A 20,264-nucleotide genomic window follows, 5' to 3' on the forward strand; every position below is an offset into this window, starting at 1 on the left:
GAGGTAGCAGGCATGTATTTAAATTTTTTAAATAATAAAATTATAAATATAGAATTATCGTTGCATTTTTTTTATTCATTAAAATTATTATGTTTTCTTATTGTTCTTCTATCAGCTTTTGTCTTTATTAATAACCTTGTGTCATAGGGGAAGCTTCGAACTATATATAATACTTGGTCGTAATGACGCGTATATACAAAACTCACGCCCCAAAATTGATTGGCAACGTGAGAGATAGTAATTAGGACAGCCACCACAATGATATGAACATACAAATGTATTAAGGAAGGTAATCTAAAGCTGCCTTCAGCGTTAATGAAAATACCTTGCCTCTTCGCACGCCTTGTAAGCATGATAATCTCGTCAGGTCTACCCATTCTCAGTAGAATAGTAGATAAGAAGCCTCACCAGCTTTGGCTTCTTGACGGACAAAGGGAAAAATTATAAAATAGGTTTCCTCTGCAAGTACGGCAGCACCTGAGCATGGCTTCAGGATGTGGGAAAGCTATGAAAGAGAAAGAGGGAAATTTTATAGAATCATCTTCCGTTTTGACGATGACGACAAATGGATAGTGGCCTTAACCTCCCTCTCCTTTAATCGTCAAACAGAACAGAACGCCTTTCATGTGTTCAATTAGTGTAATAACTCTAAAGAAAATTTCACCAGCTGGGAAACCACAGAAAGTCTTCACCGCTCTTTGCCTGCCAGTATGCAAAAAGACCAGAAACAAACGAAGGGCATGTTTCCTTGAAAATCATGGATACAAAACATCTACCTGACTTCCACTAGTCTACGGTATCTTGGGGGACATTCTCCAAATACCGCACTCTTGGGCTTTTTTTCTTTTTCTTTTTTTCCGAGAGGTGCACAGGATCTTAAGATATGCAATGGGTAACCTTTCCTTTTTCATTACAAAACAATTGAGAAAAGTAGAATCACTGGGAGTTTAATCTGTTTTACTTATTTAAGTCACTAAATACACAACCAGTGAGCCAAGCAATGTAAGTTATTCCATAGAAGTACATGTCCGTGTACAAATCCTTTTTTACGCTTATCACATTCCTTAATTTCACAGCTTGAAATGCAGCAGAGCAGAAGTCCCGTCAAGGCCTTTGTGGATGAAATAGGTAACATAATCTCTTACTGTGGTTTCCCTGTACTTTGGAGGACTCTCTTCTGATAACAACTCCTTGATAGGTCCATAGGTTCTTGAGTTTGGATTAAGATTTGTGCTGAAAAAGCTCGCTACAGATATTCTTGGTCCTATACGGTTTGCCAGCACCCTATGCTCAACGCTTATGAACTTGTCATTTGATATAAGCTGAAAAATCAGAATCAAATAGAAGGTTAGACAAGAAAATCTGGAAAACATGAGTGAGGTTTGAATTCTGTTCTTTATTATGTCTAAAAAGAAACAGGAGCATACAATACTTCTTTTGTTACAGCAAGCATTCTATTAAAGGTACTGGAAGACACATATATACAAATTGAAGGCTAACAGCTAGTGATTATCTTCTATGTATTTTGCTGATTTGGCCCCGGTGAACAAGGACATAAAGAAGCCTCCATGCATGTTGTTACGGCTGATCTGATATCAATGAATCCATTTATTTTCGGATGAATGATGGCATTTCTCTTATCTTGTTAGACTACCATCCTGACTTGAATTTGTTGCCATTGAAACAACTTTATCTCCTAACTTTTCTCTACCAAAAGAGTCAATATTATAGGCAGCATCATAGGAAGCATTGTGAGGATTCTGTCTTATTACACCAATAGCTTTGAGCAACCTTATCTCTCCATGAACTCTCACAATGCCTGCTGGTAGATTTAGTTATGCCACTGCTATTGTTAGACTGTGTTGTGCTAACAGTTAGCTAGCCATAAAATAACAGAAACTGACGAAGAACATGGTTTTAGTAGAATAACATCTAAGCATGCACGGAAGTAGACGAATATAAGTTGTAGCCAGGGGTGACCTAGCAAGGACCCAAAAGTTTGAAATTTTTTCACAACCATCACCCTTGAAGTTAGAAATTTCTGAAAGTATTTGTTTGAAATGGCCCCCCAAAACAAAAACTATAGAGTTTTATGACTTGCCTGTAGAAGATCTCCAATGTTAATCAACAGAGCCCCAGGCGTAGGAGATACATCAACCCAATGATTCTGATGCATAACCTGGAGGCCACCAATATGATCTTGTAGAAGCACTGTGAGGAAGTCATTATCAGAGTGCTTAGTTGTACCCAACGTCAATTCTGGCTGTGGACACGCCGGATAATAATGGCCCAGAATTGTATGCCCCTTGCTGCAATCAATGTCTTTCAAGTGGTTGGGGTTCAAACCAAGAGCCTCTGATAGTAAGTCGAACAATAAATTCCCCAATTTCATTACTTCCTTGGTGTACTCTATGAGTATATCTCTACAAAATATTCACTGTTAAAATTGTGCTAAAAAAATTGTGTATGGAATTACGAAGATAAGTTTACAATTGACATCACATCCGAGCTGAATAAGTTAATAAAAACTGAGAAAATTAATTATAGAATTTAGCAGGCAACAGACGCATAGCTATGCTATCGATCGAGTGGTAAGATGCTGCTCACCTGAATGTGGCTGGCAACTCTTCTGGCCTGGGAGAAATGGGAGCCATGACACAGGTAAAGGTGTCTCTCCAATTAGCTGATGGTGAACTAAACAAATCAAAGTTGCTATTATACCCAACCTTCCTCGTATAGTCTCGAGAGAAGTATTCTTTTTTCAGCTCAACGTCTTGCTCATGAAACCTACGTACCCCATCCTTCATCTCCTGCAGAACATCCACAGGAATTCCATGATTGACCACTTCAAAGAAGCCCCAAGTCTCTGATGCGTTTCGGACTCTGTCAACAATCTCCTTGCGTTGAGGTGGACCTTTATGGACATCTTCTAGGTCTATCATCGGAATTCTGAACTTTCCTTCAGCAGCGACAAGCAAAGTATTGTCTGAATCATCACGTAGGTGTTGGAAAATTCGCGGTACCTTGGTGATTCCAGCATCAACAAGTCCTTTGACACCGGCCTTTGTGTCGTCGAAAGCTTTTAATTCGCTTATTCGATCATAACTGGAATCACATGTCGTCACCATTTTGCTTTTTTGCTTCTTTTTTTTTGCTTTTTTTTTAATCTGAGAGATAACCTTGAGATGCTCGATTCAAATGAGAAGAAAAAAAACTATCAATCATTCAATCTATCTATACTAATGGATAAAAGTGGGAGCAATTTAATTGCCAGGATATGGCAACTAGCCCATATATGGTTTATCCATCACTGTCAGCTCGCCCTAAAAGTCTACTTTCTATCCAAAACTTCTTGCCCCTTGTTATGAAAGTTGACCCGCGACCAGGTTATCTGCGGCCTAGAACAGGCTTCAAACTAAAAATCTTAAAGAAGTAATGGGTCCGGTTAAATTTGGCTAGTTTGCTGGATTAACCTAAAAACTGAGTGATCGTCTAAGTGGATGAAATTTTATTTTTTTTAATAAATCATAAAAATATTATATTAATTTATAAATATTTATTTTATTAATTTTATTAACTTTTCAATAAATAATCATTATACTCCACTTCATGTCTATTTTTTTTAATAATCTACATTAACATATATTATTTTAAAAAAATTTTAATATGGGTAATTATATACATTTCATACTTTATATTATTTTTATAATTTATATCAACGTGTATTGTTTTGAAAAAATTCCATGTAAGATATTAAAATATAAAATATATTTTTTCTTTATTTTTTTGGATTAATTTAAATTAACTTTTATAGTTCAGAACCTGGTTACTTGGCAGATCAACCCTATTTAATAACTACGCTAAATAGTACCATTGAACAATACCGATGCATATTTTTTTTATAAGTGAACATAAATAGGTAAGGTGGGCTTAACAATAATCGCAACAGGAGATTAATCTGACTGCCATAGCAAAGATTTTCATATATTTCTATGTAAATATGTTTGGGTTTTATTAAAAAAACACAAAGAGTATTATTGATTAATTATTAGCATATGGTTGATTAATTTCAAATTTTATTTTGAAAAATCAACAAAATAAAACGATCAACAAATATAGAGAAGGGTAAGGAGGGGGAAGAGTTTAATTTTGAATATTTTTGTCCCAAAATTGAATAAATAGATATATATTATAATTTTTTATAAGTCTGTTAAAAAAAACTGAAAATCATAAAGTGAAATGGAGATTGACACCAAACAAATAAAGCAGACAAAGAAAGTAAGCATGGGCCATTGTGAATGGGCCTCATACCTGGCCTCGTAAGCCTCCAGCCGAAGATCTGGAAAGAAGACGGGCCTCCTGAGGAGGACGATGTTTCACCCAGGTCCCAAGACAGATGATGCATCGCCTTCTCGGCCGACCATGATATGAACTGCCCAGTTAGAAGCTTGCAAACAACGTTGTCCGTCTGATAGAAATATCACTGCATTTTAACTTGTGTTGTGTACCATGAAATGACTGCCTGGCGTCGTGATTGAAGCACTCTGTTGTGGTAAGATTCCATCAACAAGGTGTATGCAACATCTCAAGTTTATCATGGGCCAAATATAGAGATGAAGGTTTTCTGTTTTTTGTGAGCCAGTCTAGTCTGGCTGGCAGTTGTGGAGACATTATCTTGGTCAACATTTTCGAAAGAAGCACCAATTTGCTTACAAACCATTGAAAGTTTTATCATCCTAACAACAACATCTTTACATTCCTTGACTTCAGGGCTTGAAATCCAGAAGAGCAGAAGTCCTACCAGGCTCCTTTTCGTTGTAGCGGGCACAATAGTCTCTTACTGTAGTTTCCCTGTACTTTGGAAGATTATCTTCCGATAACAACTCTTTCATAGGTCCATAGAATCTCGGGGATGGGGTAAAAATTGTACTGAAAAGGCATGCTACAGATACTCTTGGTCCTTTACAGTTCGCCAGCACCCTGTGCTCAACGCAAATGAACTTGTCGTTTGATATAAGCTGAAAAGTCAGCATCAACTGTAGTGTTAACCACAGAAAAAGTGGAAAGTACTGAAGAAAAACAAACAAATGATCTTTGCAATGATAACTAGTTTGCCATCAAACTTAGAAGTCTTAGGCAGCGTTAATGCCCTTCATTTCGCGCTGGGCTAGATGAATTTTACCCAAGTGCTTTAGTAGCACAACTAAATCATTTCGATGCAGGTGCATGCTATACTAATACAGAAAGGATTGATGCCATTGGAGACACTGGGTTAGAAGTTTGAGTGCTAGGAAAATTATCACAGCAGGATAGCACATTGTTTCTAAATGCATAAAAATAAACCTCAAGACTTGCCTGCATAAGATCTCCGATATTAATTACCAAAGCCCCAGGCGTGGGAGGTACATCCACCCACTGATTCTGGTGGAGAATCTGGAGGCCACTAATTTGATCTTGTAGAAGCAAGGTGAGGAAGTCATTATCTGCTTCGTTGCTCCCAAGGTTAATTCTGGCTGAGGGCATGCTGGATAGTAATGACAGAGAACTGCAAGCCCCTTAGCACAATCAATGTCTTTCAAGTAGTTTGGATTTAAACCTGGGGCCTCTGATAATAACTCAAGCAGCAGATTTCCCAAGTTCATGACTGCCTTGTTGTATTCCATCAGTATATCTCTGCGGAATAGTTCTCTGTCAAACAAATTCGTACTGTAGAAAAAATTAGTACTTAAGAAACTGAGTATGGCATTTCAAAGAATAGTTTGCTGTTGATTTAAACGTCAGAGCTCAAAACGTCAATAAAGCTTGAGAAAGAAATGGACCACGGATATGTGATACTATGATCATCACTACCCTGGTCAACTGATATAACACATCTAAACAATTGATGCCACGATTGTAGTATTGACCATCAAATGGTAAATTGCTACTCGGTACCCACCTGCAGGCCGCTGGCAATTCCTGTGGCATGGGAGGACTGGGAGCCATGATATAAGAAACAGAATCCCTCCAGTTAGTTGATGGTTCAGTATACAAATTATTGTATAATCACGAGAAAAGTATTCTTTTTTCAGCTCAACATCTTGCTCATAAAACCTACGTCCCCCATCCTTCATCTCATCCAGAACACAGACAGGAATCCAATGATTGACCACTTCAAAAAAGCCAAGTCTCTTATGCATCTCGGACTCTCTCAACGATCTCCTTGTGTTGAAAGGGATCTTTACGGACACCTTCCAGGTCTATGATTGGAAATCTGAACTTGCCATCTGTAGGAACAATCAAAGTCTTGTCTAAGTTATCTGGTGGGTGATGGAAAATCCAAGGGACCTTGGTGATTCCAGCATCAACCAGTCCTTTGTCACCGGCTTTGGTTTCATCAAAAGCTTTTAATTCACTTGTTCGATCAGAACTGGAATCAAGTGTGGAGGCCATAACTCTTTCTTCCTCTTTCAAGCGAAACAACCTCGAAATGTTATACAAACAATCCAATAGTAATTGGCATTGGTAGGATAAGATTAGCTGGAAGCTGATATTTTCAGTATGCTAAGAGTGAAAGCAATAAATTATTAGTATACAGCATGTTGGGTCTACTTTAAACAAATATTTTGGCATTTTCAAGTACAAGTTGCTTTCTCTAGACATCCCAAAATTTTTAGCTCTGCTAGATATTGTTTACAGCACTGATATATTGTAATTTACTGATGTAACTTAGAAAAAAACAAAAAGAAACTGTGCTGTGTCGGTTCCCTTTACAAAATTATTGTCTATACGAGTCATCCACCATTTTCAGCTGCACTAAAATGGAAATTGCTTGCAGCTATCCACCAGAGAATTATACTGGTGCAAGTGTTTAGTAACTGTAGCCGCCTATGAAATGGGTTGACTTTGACCATTGAATTTTAATAGCTCTGTGGCCACCTGCCCTCCGGCTGCTCCCTGGACTTCCCCTTTTGAGATGAGAGCTAAGTCGCGCACGGCGCAAGCCAACTAAAAATAATCGTTGCATTGCAAAAGAAGCATTTTGATGTCCGCCAGACAAAAATATACAAGCAACTCTTGACCATATTTCGAGGAGAAATTTTCATCATGTTATCCTACTAGTAAAACAAGTGAAAGGAGAGGTGTTTCATTGAATCCAACGTTATTGGAAGCCGTTTTACAAGATTGGCAAGGTTCAACGCGTATACATCTGGATTGATCTTTAATCCCTAGATCTTTAATCCCAAACTAGGGATTTCATGTGTACTTAGATATAATATATTGTCATCGCTCAATAAAACTGGCAATCAAGAGCCAAGAACCATTCTTCGATTATTTTAACTCTGAACATCAAGCAACTCATGTAGCATCTTCATCTACATCGTAACATGGCCGAATTCAGGGATATCTTTACAGCTTGAAGTGTATCGATGGAGATGTTCCATCAAGGCCATGATCATAGAAGCAGGAAAGATACTCGTTCACTGTGGTTTCTCTATAAATTGGAGGGTTATCTTCTGATAACAGCTCCTTGATCGGTCCATATAGCTTTGAGGATGGCTGAAAACTTGTGCTGAAAAAACACGCAACTGATATTCTCGGACCTACACGGTTTGCCAGTACTCTGTGTTCCACACTTTTAAATTTGTCGTTCGATATCAGCTGAAAATTCACGAGGAATGAAAAAATAAATCAAAATCATCTCTATTTACGAGCTCGTAAGACTTGAGTTTTCATGCTTTTTATACTGTCGAGAAGCAGAATCAGTAAAAAGTGATATCACTATTCTCTAATCAGATACCAGTTGACGGACTGAACAGACACAAAGTTTAGCGATCCTAGAAAATGGAAACTAAGCTCCCCCTGATTTTGCAAAAAATTTCTCTAGTTTGTCGCCGAGCATGACAAAATTTCCTACCAGCATTACATTTATATTGTAAGGAGGCGCGCCTCAAAAAAGAGACTTCCTTGTTGGCATGTAGCCAATTATCAGTACTGGATTATTAATAAAGTGAGGTCTAAATTATAATTTTGTTATGGATTGTGTGAAACTGATTATTCTGCCGTAAGTACACTAATAAAGGAGAAACTTGCCTGCATAAGATCTCCAATATTGATCACTAGGGCTCCTGGAACAGGAGGAATATCAACCCACTGATCCTGATGAAGCATTTGGAGGCCTCCAATCTGATCTTGCAGAAGTACCGTAAGGAAGTCAATATCCGAATGCTTGCTTGTACCTAGAGTTAATTCTGGCTCAAGACATGCTGGATAGTAATGACTTATAAGAGCAAGCCCCTCAGCACAGTCCATCTTTTCCAGGTGATCTGTTTTTAGCCCAAGAGCCTCTGATAACAGCCCGAACAAAGAAATTCCTAGACTTGTAACTTGCTTCGAGAATTCCATCATTATATCTCTGAAATTTATAAGATACATTTCAAAGATGTTACGACCAAAATAAACTCTAGACGCAACATTTCTATTTTCTTTCTTTCTTTCTTTTTCCGTAGTTAGACTTGGTAACTGTCCTATGATTGTTAACTGAGATTCTGGTTCTATTATTTTCATACCTGCAAGCTCCAGGCAATTCTTCAGGCTTGGGAGGATAAGGGGCCATGTAGGAGAAAAATGTATCCTTCCAATTAGCCACTGGTGCCTTGTGCAAATTAAAGTTGCTGTTATACACGAACCTTTTTGTGACATCTCGCGTGTAAAACTTTTTCTTCACTTCAATATCTTGCTCAAAAAATCTGCGTACACCGGCATCCATCTCCTCCAGAACACCCACAGGGATTCCATGATTGACCACCTGAAAGAAACCCCATGTCTCCGACGCATCGCGAAATTTGTCAACAATCCCTTTACGCTTGATTGGATCTTTATCGATAGCTTCAAGGTCAATGACAGGGACATTAACTGGGTTCTTGCTGGTACTTAGTCCTGTGCTCCAACCTTTCAGATGGATGGATGAAGATTTGAGGGACTTTTGAAACCCCAGCATCAACAAGTCCTTTAACACCAGCTTTTGTCTCGTCGAAAGCTTTTAATTCACTCCCGCTGTCATAGCTAGTTTCTTGAACAGAAATTTCAGCAGTCTTGCCACTGCCTGCCATTTCTTATTTTGTGAGGTAATTAGAGCACTGGATATCTAATGGATTTTTAAATTATATGCTGAGATTTTATAAATTATAGGAGATAAAGGACAACCTTGCCCGCTCTGCTAGTGATTTTAAGACAGCCCACTTGCTTGAAGTAGAATTATTACAAGATGATGGGCGCCGGGGCCCCCACACCAGCGTTGAATATCTTAGCCTACCTCCAATGAAAATTTAATTCGGGCAAAGCTCCGGTTGCTTATTCTTTTTTTTAAAAACATCAACCACGATAGCTCATAAATCACGGTAAATCTTGGACAATTATTTTTGATAAAACCAAATTGTTTTTTATTTAAAAAAAATTCGCAAGAGGTTTAAACTGGATTTGACTAAATTAATATGATATCAATAAAATCGGGTCACCTGACCTTTTAGAGGTCAATGTCTACTATAGATTAAATTAAAACCCAGCCCCTTACAAGTTCCTAGTCACGGAATTTTTCAGTATTTCCATCAAGACTGCTCGAGTTTAACAATAAAACGCAGCCATAAAGAGCTGGCTATCAGGCAGATAGCTAACCTTGGTGCGAGAGGTGGGACCATTATGGAATTGTTTGAAAAAATTATAAAGTATATTTAAAAAAAAAATTATTTAAAAATTTATTAAAATAATATTAACATACCAAATGTATCTAAAAATATTTAAAAAATAATTTAAAACAAAAAAATTAAAAGCACAGTTAGGTCACAATAACAATCAGATTCTAGAATAAAAGAATTTTTATTAAATCACAATGACTAGCCTCTGCGGCAAAAATGACATAAAGATCTGCAAGTTTTATTTTGAATGAAAACATTGAACAAAAACATTTTAGCTGCCCCAATCATGCATCTACCATCACAAATGCCCTGATCATTTACAAGACAAGATGAATCGTTAGTTGGCTGAGGCCAGATTTTACCCTAGCATTTGCTTACCATTCAAGCTTAAGTGGATGCGCAAAAACACACCAAGTGAAACCAGCTTCAGCTTCAAAGTGGTTAACATCATCAACCACGAAGGAAAAGAGCAATGCATCAAAAATAAATTTTAATTTTGACCATTAATGACATAGCGGGTCACGTAATCGCGACTGAAAAATGTTTTCCTTTTCTTCTTCTTTCAAGTCCCTATCTCTAAGTGAGGAAAGCTTCATAAAAGCATACAAAACCAGATCTTCAACAAAAACCAGAAATCAAGCCACCGAGAAAAAAGAAACCTTCAGATAATCAAAAGGTTAGTTTTTATGTTGTTTTTGATTTGGGAGACTTCTTCTTCAGTTGCCTCCTTGGGATTGAGTTCTTCATGCCAATAAAAAAGAGCAATGCCCCAAACAGTGCCAAGTTCTGAAAAAGTAACAGAGCATAGAATCGCATTAATGGCTTCTCGGAGACATGGAGCAAAGGTTAAATAGAACACCAGAAAACAGAAGAGCAAAAGGAAAATTCTAATAAGTTAAGAAAAGAAAGAAAGAGCTCCAAAGTCGTGATATAATTCAGAACTGCTAACCTGTGCGAACTTCGCAAAGAGCAGATTAAATTCCTTTGTGTCAGCATCGTAGTTGTAAAAATCATACAATACTGGGGTAATGATGATCTGGTGCAAAAGCTACGCAAGAAAAACACAACATTTTATGTAATTCTCTGGTCAAATTGCCAGTTTAATGCAGGATCAAATAGAACAGATGACAAACCAGAAGATAAGCTCCAACAGAACTGCCAAAGATGAATAGAAGGCTTCCAAAAGCTTTCACAGATATAGCTGCAGCAACTGCATGCTTCATCTGTAGAAAACAACTCCAAGAGTTATGGCATTGAAGCAAACCTACTAAGGAAACAAAACAAGCAGAATCAATGTAAAGTAATACACACTTCAAAATGTGCCACTTGAAACCCAGTTTGAGATGACACATGTTTTGAGAAAACGTGGAATTTAGGCTCCAAAAGATGTGCTGCCGGCCCACCATTGGTACCAAATTCATTGAACCTGCAGTCATGAATAAGAGATAACGATTCCTTATGAAGAACTTACAGTTTAGTTAATAAAAAATCATTTAAGCAGTAGCGAATAATTATGAAAGGAATCACAAACAGCGGAACAACCAAAAAAATTCATTGAAATAATCAAAAACCATGTTGTCGAAATTCAAACAACAGAAAACCAGCACAATTGATACATGACGTCAACATAATCACAAAGTAATTGCAGGATTAGAAAAGTTATCCATCTCAGTAGCAGTACATCAGCAAAATGCAAAGTAGACGAATGTGCACAACAAGTCACCATGGAACAAACATGCAGCCCAGCACCGATACTCCCAAAAGAGAACGTTAAACTTTAATATTGGCAATATGGTCGGAAAATCTCATTTTAACGCAGTCAAAAATGGGTTTTGAATGGAGACACTTGACTTTACTGTAGTGGCGTGGCCACATCTAGAAAGCATCAAAATCAACAGCATTCCATAATTTTTAACACACCACTAATCAACAATTAACAAAATCATGACAATCACAACATACTCTAAAGATGCACAAAATATTCATTAAATACAACAAATTAAACAATCTAACCAGGATCTACTTTTATTAATTAATTGTCAAGCCAAATAAAACAAAACAGCTAATAGTAAAAGAATAAACTAATTAATTCAGGTTTAACCTCAACATTTATAAACCGAAATTCAAACCTGCTGATACAAAATAAAGAGAAATAAAATATACTATCAGATCTATCTAGGCTTTGCTTTAAAAACAGAGCATCAGAATCTACTGTAAGGCATGTGGATAAGCAAAACCCTAACTTTAACATCACTACACAAGGCAGTATTTTTTAAGGAGAGAAGGGAGAGCGGATCTGGTGGAGGGGAGAGGAAGAGGCTTACTCTTGCCAAGCAGAGAGAATGAAAACAGAGGCAAAGAGAACCCTCCCGACGAAAGAAACGAAAGCCATTACCGTACGGACGGAGACAGGCTGTTTCTCAACTGATGTCCTAAACCAAAACTAATCTTTAAAGGGGGGTGTGGGGATTTTGTAGGGGTCGACACTGGGGGAGGGGGGAGATTTAAAAGGAGCAAAACAAGGGACGGCGCTTTAAACAGAGACAGCCTCTGTTTAAGGAGATTTTTTCACTTCGGCGCCTAAAAGATATGCTACTTGTATGCTCACTTGTGAGAGTATGGAAAGGTAGATTACTCGCTATATTTGCTGCGCTGGCTTTTTATTTCAAACTTTACACGTATAGTGACCAATCAGGTTTGTTTAAGAAACGACGTGTCTCTTCATGGTCGCGAGTTTATTAGCACTACCCGCTTGGCATTAATGCTGATTTTCATTAAAATTTAAATAATTTTTTTATTCTTTTAATTGTGTGATATATGTGAGTATTTAAAATAAATTAAAAAAAGTAAAAAAATATATTATTTTAATATATTTTTAAATAAAAAAACTTTAAAATATAATCTGCACCACAGTTTTAAATACCATTTTAAATAATTTTGTCGTCGCTAAGTTTCTCTTGTTTTTTGCAGAATATTAGTGTAGTATTGAGAGATGAATTTATAAATTATTATTTATCTATCTCTTTTTTTTAAGACATGTTGAATAATTTGATAATTCTATTAAAAAATTATATGATTTTTCTATTATGCTACTATTTTATCAAATCTCTTAAAAGGTGTATAAAGAATGGGATTTCTCTTTTTTAGGTCAAAATACAAATGATTTTTCTCTTACAGATTTTATAATAGATGGATAAAATATCATATTCAATTTAACCATCAAGATCACTGTCAATTTATAATTTTAAATTAAAAAATAAAGTAATTTTATGGTCAAAAAAACAATTTTTCCAATAAAATGTTTGATTGTGTTTGAAAATGTCGTATAAATTATATTTTAAAATATTTTAAAAATAATTTTAATTTTTCTACATATTAATATTAAAAATAATTTTTAAAAAATAAAAAAAATTATTTTAATATAATTCTAAATAAAAACATTTTAAATTGACACCATTAATATAATTTTTAAAATTTTAAAATTGTTTCCGGTTTTTTTATTATTATTATAATGATAACCGGTAAAAAACTAGACTAGTGGTGTGCTAAATTACCATTGGCTTCTGGCGTCGTGAACTTCAGAACCCGAGTTCACAGCAGGAACGTGTCGGGAATTTTTGCCACGCCACGATCAATAGATGTTTTGTCACAACGCGGCCAAAACACTGTTTCCTCGAAAAAAATAATTAAAAAATATTTGGAAATGCAATTTCTAACGGCAAAGAATCGGCGTTGCTTCCTCCAAAAGCAGGAGCACCTGCAGAGAAATCAGATCTAGAGGACAACAATAAATAAAACGACGGTTCAGGGCACGTCAAAAAGACAATTCTAAAGCAAAAGCACTTGCTAGGAAAGTTTTATAGAATTCATAAAAGGGGCAAAAAGCATGAAGCTGTGAATGAGTCAGGCAGCCATTGCCATGTTCCCATCGATCGGATCCCATTATTATTCAATCAAGGCTGCCTCGTCAACGAAGCTGAACTCACGAGAAAAAATTAATGAGGAAAATGGCAGGTAAGGTGCCAAACCTCTTCAAGAAAAGTGATGGCGCACATGAATATAACAACTCACCGGCATCTACACTTCAATTTTTATTTTCAGTCCAGAAAACTTGCTGACAAATCAACAGTTATACCCTTTATCTCCAAAAAATAATTGTTGGGGGCACGTATATAAATGGTAACTACTCCATATTTTAAAAAATAAATAAATAAAGACACTTATATATAAAATAGATCATGATTAGATTTTTGAATTAGAAGTGACACCTAGCCTTGCCCGCTCCTCGTGCATCAAATTCAATGCGGGCCTCCCAAACAAAAACCAACAAGAAAATATTTTTTTTATTTTTTTAACAAAATCAGCTTACAATAACAACAGGGCGAGCCAAGAACCCGCTCATGCAGAAGCAAAAGCGAGGATATTACCTTGCAGCATGCTTCACCCTTCACCCTTTCTTCAAGGTTAGGATGCAAATGATGGATCTAGTGGCATTTTCAACGATGATGTCCTGGCGGAAGAATATAATATGCAGTCCTTTGTCCAAATTGAAACATTTGAATATAAGTTTTTAAACCCGCCGACTCGATATCTAGATTATAAGTTTTTTTTAGGTCATTTGGTTTTAATTGGATTAATTGGATCAATTTTAATTTTAATTTACAAATTAAAATAATATTATTTGATTAAAAAATAAATAAATAGCCAGCTGATTATAGCTGAATTTTTTACCTAATCCTACTAGATCAACCCCTTAAGTCACTTGAATTTTTTACTTTTTTTATTTTTTTTGTAAACTCTGTTTGGTTCCAGCTCTAGATTCAGGATCGACTTGTCAAGCCAAATAAAATTTAAAAACTATGATATGAATAAGAGAATTGGAGAACATCGATAATTTTCTTTGAGACCTTGCTAAAGAAATGCAAATATCATTAGCAAAAATAATTAAATTTGATTTAAAAGATAAAATTATAAATTATAAAATTTTTGATAAAAGAACTAGGAAAAAAATAAGAAATCTAAAGTAGAATGATCGAATGGAAAAACATCGTGTGTATATATAAATCAAAATTGAATGACTAAATTGAAAAAAAGTTAAAATTAAAAATTAAAAGAATGAAAATTGAAACTATAAAAGGAATAAGAATAGAATGAGAAATTAAAAGAATAAAAACTAACATAAAATATAAAACATATAACAAATTGCATTTTAAGAGCTAAATTGAAAAAAATATATAAAATGAATAAAAACACAAAAAAAAATTGAAAAAATGGATATTGAAATTAAGAATCAAACAACAAAAAAGATAATAATATACTTTAGATATCAATAAAAAAAACAAAAATAAATAATCATTAGTAACAATTTAAGCACCATACGGATACACGTGTTACACCATATGAAAGAGGAAATGCTTATGCATCTAATGAGATGATAAATAACTAAATTTAACCATCAAATAGTGTCAAAAACACTATCTAAATAGTATTAATATCACTTACTTATTAACTCCTCTGAAATACATATTAATAAATTTTTAAATTAAAAAATAAAAAATAATTATAAAAAATACCAAAAAAACTTCTATGACCATGTTAATTGCAAAAATATCGGTGTAAAAATGCTATCGCACTCCTAAATGCAACGTTTTTTTTTTTTTTTTTGTCTTTTATAACATTCAAAACATGTTTTTATTATACATGGGTGATGGAGAGACAGTAAATACCCTTACTTGGCAATTCAGTATTTTTTTTTTTAATATCGGGAGCAAAGAAGTATTCTTGCTGCTAAGGACCCTGTGAAAGGATAAAAAAAAAATCGGGTCAACAGTTATGAAATTTGTTAGTTCCAAGGTAAAAAAATATTTTTATTATATAAAAAATAAAAATGCATATACATTCTCAAATAATTTTTTAATAACTAATAAACCGGTAAAAAAACCAACAAATCCAAACTCCAAGATAATAATAATAATAATAATAATAATAATAATTTAATTCAGCAATTACGTAGAGCTACAATTAAACTCCCGATCCTTTTAGCCTTTTATTTTAATATCTAAGAGATAGAACGGTATTGTAGAATTCGCTGATAATAAAAAGGAGAAAGATTCATCAAACAATCAAGCCTCACTCCAAGAAATAATTTTGATAGAATCAATACTCTTTGATATACGTAATATAATCTGACTAGCTTGTAATTCTCCAATGATGGAAGCTTATTTATTTTAAACTTGGATTTTTCTGTATAAACTTGTGCTAGCTCCAATGATGCTGGCATATATATATCAACACTCTTGATATATGCAATAGAATTTGACTATCCAATGTCGTTGGTTTGTTTATTTCAAACTTGGTTTTTTCTGTATAAACTTATCTGAGCTTTGATTCCGAGAGCTAGTAGCATATTAACAAGAAGAAATGTCAAGCAGTTCACTTTCGAACCACGATATTAACAAAGGATGAGAAACTGATGTAGCCAAGCTCGGGACAGTAGATGATTAGGAGGAATCAGGAGTGGATTTGCTGCACTTAGATACTGATCTCTTCAAGATAATTTATGTTGATGATCTAGTATATATATTCATAAACCAATAAAACAAGTATAAATTTAAGAAGAAATCTGGTCATGTTATATTATATAATAACTTAAAAGTATTATAATTTTTTATTTTACAGTTAGATCAAGTTTTGATTTTTACAAGAATTTCTAGAAGTATTTTTTTTTATTGTAGCGTTCATGACGCTATACAAATTATCGCATCTTGAAATATTAAAATTCTTGCTCTCAGTGGTTTGAGCAATTTTGTTATTTTTTTATTTAATTTAGATTTTTATTTTATTTTGAATTTTATTGTTATTTCCTTGGTATTTTTAGATTTTTACTTTTTTTAATTGAGATAGATTTTGTAGTTTATTTGAAGTTATATAAAACCTCTAGAATAAAATTTTTATTGATATTATTTTTTAAAAGTATAAAACTATAAATTTAAAATTCATCATTTTTTTTTCCGTATTTGTTTCATAAAAGCTTATAAAAATATCAAAATAATTTTAAAAAATATTTTTTATATCAACACATCAAAACAATCTAAAAATAAAAAAAATATTAATTTAAAAAAATAAAAAATTTAAATTTTTTCAATTTTTTTTTAAATCTAAAAAAATCATGGCCTTAATGGAAATTTGTGATAAAAACTCAAAATCTCAGCACACTGGGACTTGGCCTATACATTCCTGGTACCTCTGGGGGCTTTGCCAAAATGGCTAGTTTATATATTATCTATGATTCGAATCCCATGAGAGATCATATAAAAATAATTTTATGTGAATATGCATATAACTTGTTTAAAACCTTAAAAAAGAAGAAGTTAATGCTAGCTAGGATACAAAATCATATTTTTATTACCTAAAACTTTTAACTTTTACAGGTCTAACCTAATAGGCAAGAGAATATGTTTCCCACGTTATCATCCATGATTTTAATCCCAGGAAAAAACATAATAAAATATTTTTTTATGAATATAGATAAGCTGTTTAAGAAAATTATTAAAAAAAAATTTAATTTCAATATATGAAAGTTTATTTTATAATACCTTTTAAAAGAAAAAAGGGAAAGAGGGATGTGGTTTATAAAAAAGAAATCCATTTTATTTATCTCCTAACTCAAACCATAACAAAGCATGCCCAATGACACGACACAAAATCACATACCTCCTTGGACCTGGCCTTTTTACCTTTTATTGCATGCAATTTGGAAATATATCTCGGTTTGTTTCTGTGGTGAAAAAAATATTTTTGAATATTTTTTATTTTTGAATTATTTTAATATTAAAAATAGATTTAAAAAATAAAAAATATTATTTTAATACATAAAAAAAACATTTTAAAAAACAACATTAACCTGCGCTATCTTATCAATCACCGGAGATTAAATTTGGTTTTCATTGGAATTGAGAAGAAATTATGGGGTTGAAAGAATGATCGATCTCTAATTGTGTTGGAAATACTGGTGGCATAGTTGGTAATTGACTGAAAGTTCAGTACCTAATTATTACAATTAGATAATAATAGTAAAGGGCGTGCCCCTCTGGCGTTTATTCTTTTGCCTGACCAACCCTGTTTTTGGCTGCGTACATGCCACAGCTGAAAACTTGTAGAAATTAATTTCAAAAACACACGTACAAGGAGAGAGACCCACATAGATTCGAGAAGGAAAAGAGCAACTGAGTGACAGGCATGGGGTTTTTCTCTTTTCTCGGCAGAGTTCTCTTCGCTTCCCTCTTCATCCTCTCAGCTTGGCAAATGTACACCATCACTCCCTTTCTCTCTTTTAAATCTCTTTAATTTTATCTACTTTTTCGTCTCGTTGTAGCTTGTTAAGAAGGATTCATGTGTTTTTATCTGGGCCCCTTTCTCCCAGATCCGATACTAGTTGTTGATGTCTTTATATTGCTGTTTTCGCTTAAGGTTTTTTGTTTTTGTTAGATGCTCAACCCATTATGGAACTGGGTTCAAACTTTTTAATTTGTTTAACTTTATCGCCTCATTAGCAAAGAGAAAATGCCTCATGCCGTGAATCCTCTCGCTTAAGTGGAAAATTGCTTCTGCTGATGATTACTTGATCAATTATTTAGTCACATTTTTAGTATATTTATGGACAAATGCACAAAGAAGCCCTTGTGCATTCTTGAAGTCTGATTTTACTGCTGAAATTGATCTTCATGGTGGCTCCTAGAGCGAGCAATGTGATGTGTAACAATGATTTATCATCTAAAACCGTGTTCTGATTTTTTAATGTTTCAAAACGCATGCCTAATGATTGGCAGCTTCTAAACCACCATTTTCTGTCGAGCTTCGTTATTTAGCTTGGGGGGTTTATGGTATTTTTTGAACTAAAAAGCTAGGTGATACTAGCTTCTGTGAACTTTGATGTTCAATATGCTATCGGTAAACTAGTGCTTGACTAAATCCATATAGTCATGAATTTGCAATGCTCTTGTACGGTTAACCGGGGTTGTTGAGTACTCCAGCTTTGTATATGCTTAGGTTTAACGAATTTGGCGAAGATGGTGGCCCTGCTGTGCCGGAATTGATTTCCAAGCTTGCTATTGTCAAGAGGCATATTTCCTCTCAATTGGGGGTAGTGGTCCCGGACATTGATGTAAGTACTTTTCCTCTTAACCTGTTGCTTCTGTAATCCTTGCATATTTTTTTTTGTGTCGTTTCACTTTGTATGCTGCTCACTTTCTGATTAAGAGGTATTTTATGCAGCCTAGACATTTGGTTGCGGGCGTGATTGTTCTAAAAGGTCTTGGGGGCTTTTTATTTGTATTTGGCAGCCCTTTTGGTGCTTATCTCCTGGTTAGATTTTCCTTTCCTTTGGGTCTTTATTTGATTGATTGCCTTTAGAATGCGATGAATCATTACTTGGCCCTGCCCAGAAGCTGCTTCTGATTCATAGAGTCATCATCGAAGTAACTATTTCAGTATTTCTTTTATGCTTCAGCTTACCTACTTGGCGCTTTCCTCCCCAATTCTGTACAACTTCTATGACTATGATCGGGATGAGTCCAAGTACTTCGTTCTCTTAAATGAATTTTTGCAGGTTTGTCTTAACATATGACCTTTTGATGTTGTTTAGCTCCCCTTTTCTCTTGTTCTTCTATTTTGCATTTATGCCGGGAAATCACCTTTATATTTGGGTTTGTGATGTTTTTGCAGAGCGTTGCACTTTTTGGTGCATTGCTTTTCTTCATAGGGATGAAGAACTTGATTCCAAATCGACAGCTCAAGAAGAAGACTCCCAAGGCAAAAGTGGGGTAGGCATAACGAAGAAGCAAACTTTAAAGATTGGATCATTGTTGTAGGTGCTGAAAATTTTCACGGTGTCGAGTGGCTGCACATCATATATACTATCTATAAGATACCCAAATTTGTTAGTTCTTTTGTTGTTGTTGGGGGGGGCCACAGGGTGTGATACTGTCATTTCAAACACTTAATTGGTTCGATTTACTTTCCATTTTATCAAATGAAATTTATTTATCATCTGTTAAGCTAGAATATGGATATGATTTTCGTGAATTTGTGAATGGTTGGTTATGGATTAATATTTTTTAAGCCTCAGTTACCCAATTAGACGAGTAATTTTCCTAAACCAGAAAAGTATTCTGTTTATTTAATTTTGGGGGCCAGACGATTATCAATACGTTCACCTCCAAAAATTACCTCCTGGTTACTTTACCCGGCATGTTCCGTTGGGTTCTCGCTCGTCTATTGTTCGAAACCATTTCAAGCAATGTCCCAAGTTAACAATTAATTACCTTCTAGTACTAAACATGGATTAAAATTTAGTTGAGGTTAAATTTAGAGTTTGTTGGTTAATCTTTAATGTTTTAAGATTATTTTGTTATAATAATATAAATTTGAGATCAAAAGTGGTTGACGGTGATCATGAAAAAAGTTTTCTCAATTAAATAAGTTTTTTTAATTTGAGTTGGATTAAAAACATGAAATATATTTACATCAATTTTTTTTTCATCAAAATTTTCATTAAAAAAATTAGAATTTCAAGTTAATAATTAATTAACT

The 20,264-nt window shown here is 34.4% G+C and overlaps 3 protein-coding genes and 2 pseudogenes across 3 annotated transcripts; 1 reads left to right on the forward strand and 4 right to left on the reverse strand.

The window, feature by feature from the left end:
- Positions 1-884: 884 nt before the first annotated feature.
- Positions 885-3,324, reverse strand: LOC105129942 (1-aminocyclopropane-1-carboxylate oxidase homolog 1-like). The gene is made up of 3 exons (XM_011032218.1): positions 2,608-3,324; positions 2,102-2,423; positions 885-1,322 (listed from the first exon to the last, which is right to left on the reverse strand). The coding sequence occupies exons 1-3, from the start codon at positions 3,126-3,128 to the stop codon at positions 1,071-1,073; spliced, it is 1,095 nt and encodes a 364-aa protein (XP_011030520.1). The 5' UTR covers positions 3,129-3,324; the 3' UTR covers positions 885-1,070.
- A 1,010-nt stretch (positions 3,325-4,334) lies between these two features.
- LOC105129944 (1-aminocyclopropane-1-carboxylate oxidase homolog 1-like) lies at positions 4,335-6,960 on the reverse strand (annotated as a pseudogene).
- Positions 6,961-7,101: 141 nt separating this feature from the next.
- Positions 7,102-9,402, reverse strand: LOC105129943 (1-aminocyclopropane-1-carboxylate oxidase homolog 1-like; annotated as a pseudogene).
- Positions 9,403-10,133: 731 nt separating this feature from the next.
- LOC105129945 (uncharacterized) lies at positions 10,134-12,272 on the reverse strand. Its single transcript, XM_011032220.1, has 5 exons — positions 11,999-12,272; positions 10,986-11,100; positions 10,808-10,897; positions 10,624-10,722; positions 10,134-10,460 (listed from the first exon to the last, which is right to left on the reverse strand). The coding sequence occupies exons 1-5, from the start codon at positions 12,064-12,066 to the stop codon at positions 10,359-10,361; spliced, it is 474 nt and encodes a 157-aa protein (XP_011030522.1). The 5' UTR covers positions 12,067-12,272; the 3' UTR covers positions 10,134-10,358.
- Positions 12,273-17,774: 5,502 nt separating this feature from the next.
- On the forward strand, positions 17,775-19,502 carry LOC105129946 (uncharacterized). Its single transcript, XM_011032221.1, has 5 exons — positions 17,775-17,980; positions 18,723-18,837; positions 18,948-19,037; positions 19,183-19,281; positions 19,398-19,502. The coding sequence occupies exons 1-5, from the start codon at positions 17,913-17,915 to the stop codon at positions 19,497-19,499; spliced, it is 474 nt and encodes a 157-aa protein (XP_011030523.1). The 5' UTR covers positions 17,775-17,912; the 3' UTR covers positions 19,500-19,502.
- Positions 19,503-20,264: the final 762 nt, after the last annotated feature.

This window comes from Populus euphratica, unplaced genomic scaffold, assembly GCF_000495115.2.
Source record: "Populus euphratica unplaced genomic scaffold, PopEup_1.0 scaffold17.1, whole genome shotgun sequence".
Taxonomy (NCBI): Eukaryota; Viridiplantae; Streptophyta; class Magnoliopsida; order Malpighiales; family Salicaceae; genus Populus; species Populus euphratica.

Coding starts and splice junctions, on each gene's coding strand:
- LOC105129942 (XM_011032218.1), bottom strand. CDS start 3,128: ATGGTGACGACATGTGATTCCAGTTATGATCGAATAAGCGAATTAAAA. Junction 2,424..2,607: donor GAGTTGCCAGCCACATTCAG/GTGAGCAGCATC, acceptor AATATTTTGTAG/AGATATACTCATAGAGTACA. Junction 1,323..2,101: donor ACATTGGAGATCTTCTACAG/GCAAGTCATAAA, acceptor CTGATTTTTCAG/CTTATATCAAATGACAAGTT.
- LOC105129945 (XM_011032220.1), bottom strand. CDS start 12,066: ATGGCTTTCGTTTCTTTCGTCGGGAGGGTTCTCTTTGCCTCTGTTTTC. Junction 11,101..11,998: donor ATTCTCTCTGCTTGGCAAGA/GTAAGCCTCTTC, acceptor TCATGACTGCAG/GTTCAATGAATTTGGTACCA. Junction 10,723..10,807: donor CTGTTGGAGCTTATCTTCTG/GTTTGTCATCTG, acceptor TTTCTTGCGTAG/CTTTTGCACCAGATCATCAT.
- LOC105129946 (XM_011032221.1), top strand. CDS start 17,913: ATGGGGTTTTTCTCTTTTCTCGGCAGAGTTCTCTTCGCTTCCCTCTTC. Junction 17,981..18,722: donor ATCCTCTCAGCTTGGCAAAT/GTACACCATCAC, acceptor GTATATGCTTAG/GTTTAACGAATTTGGCGAAG. Junction 19,038..19,182: donor CTTTTGGTGCTTATCTCCTG/GTTAGATTTTCC, acceptor TTTATGCTTCAG/CTTACCTACTTGGCGCTTTC.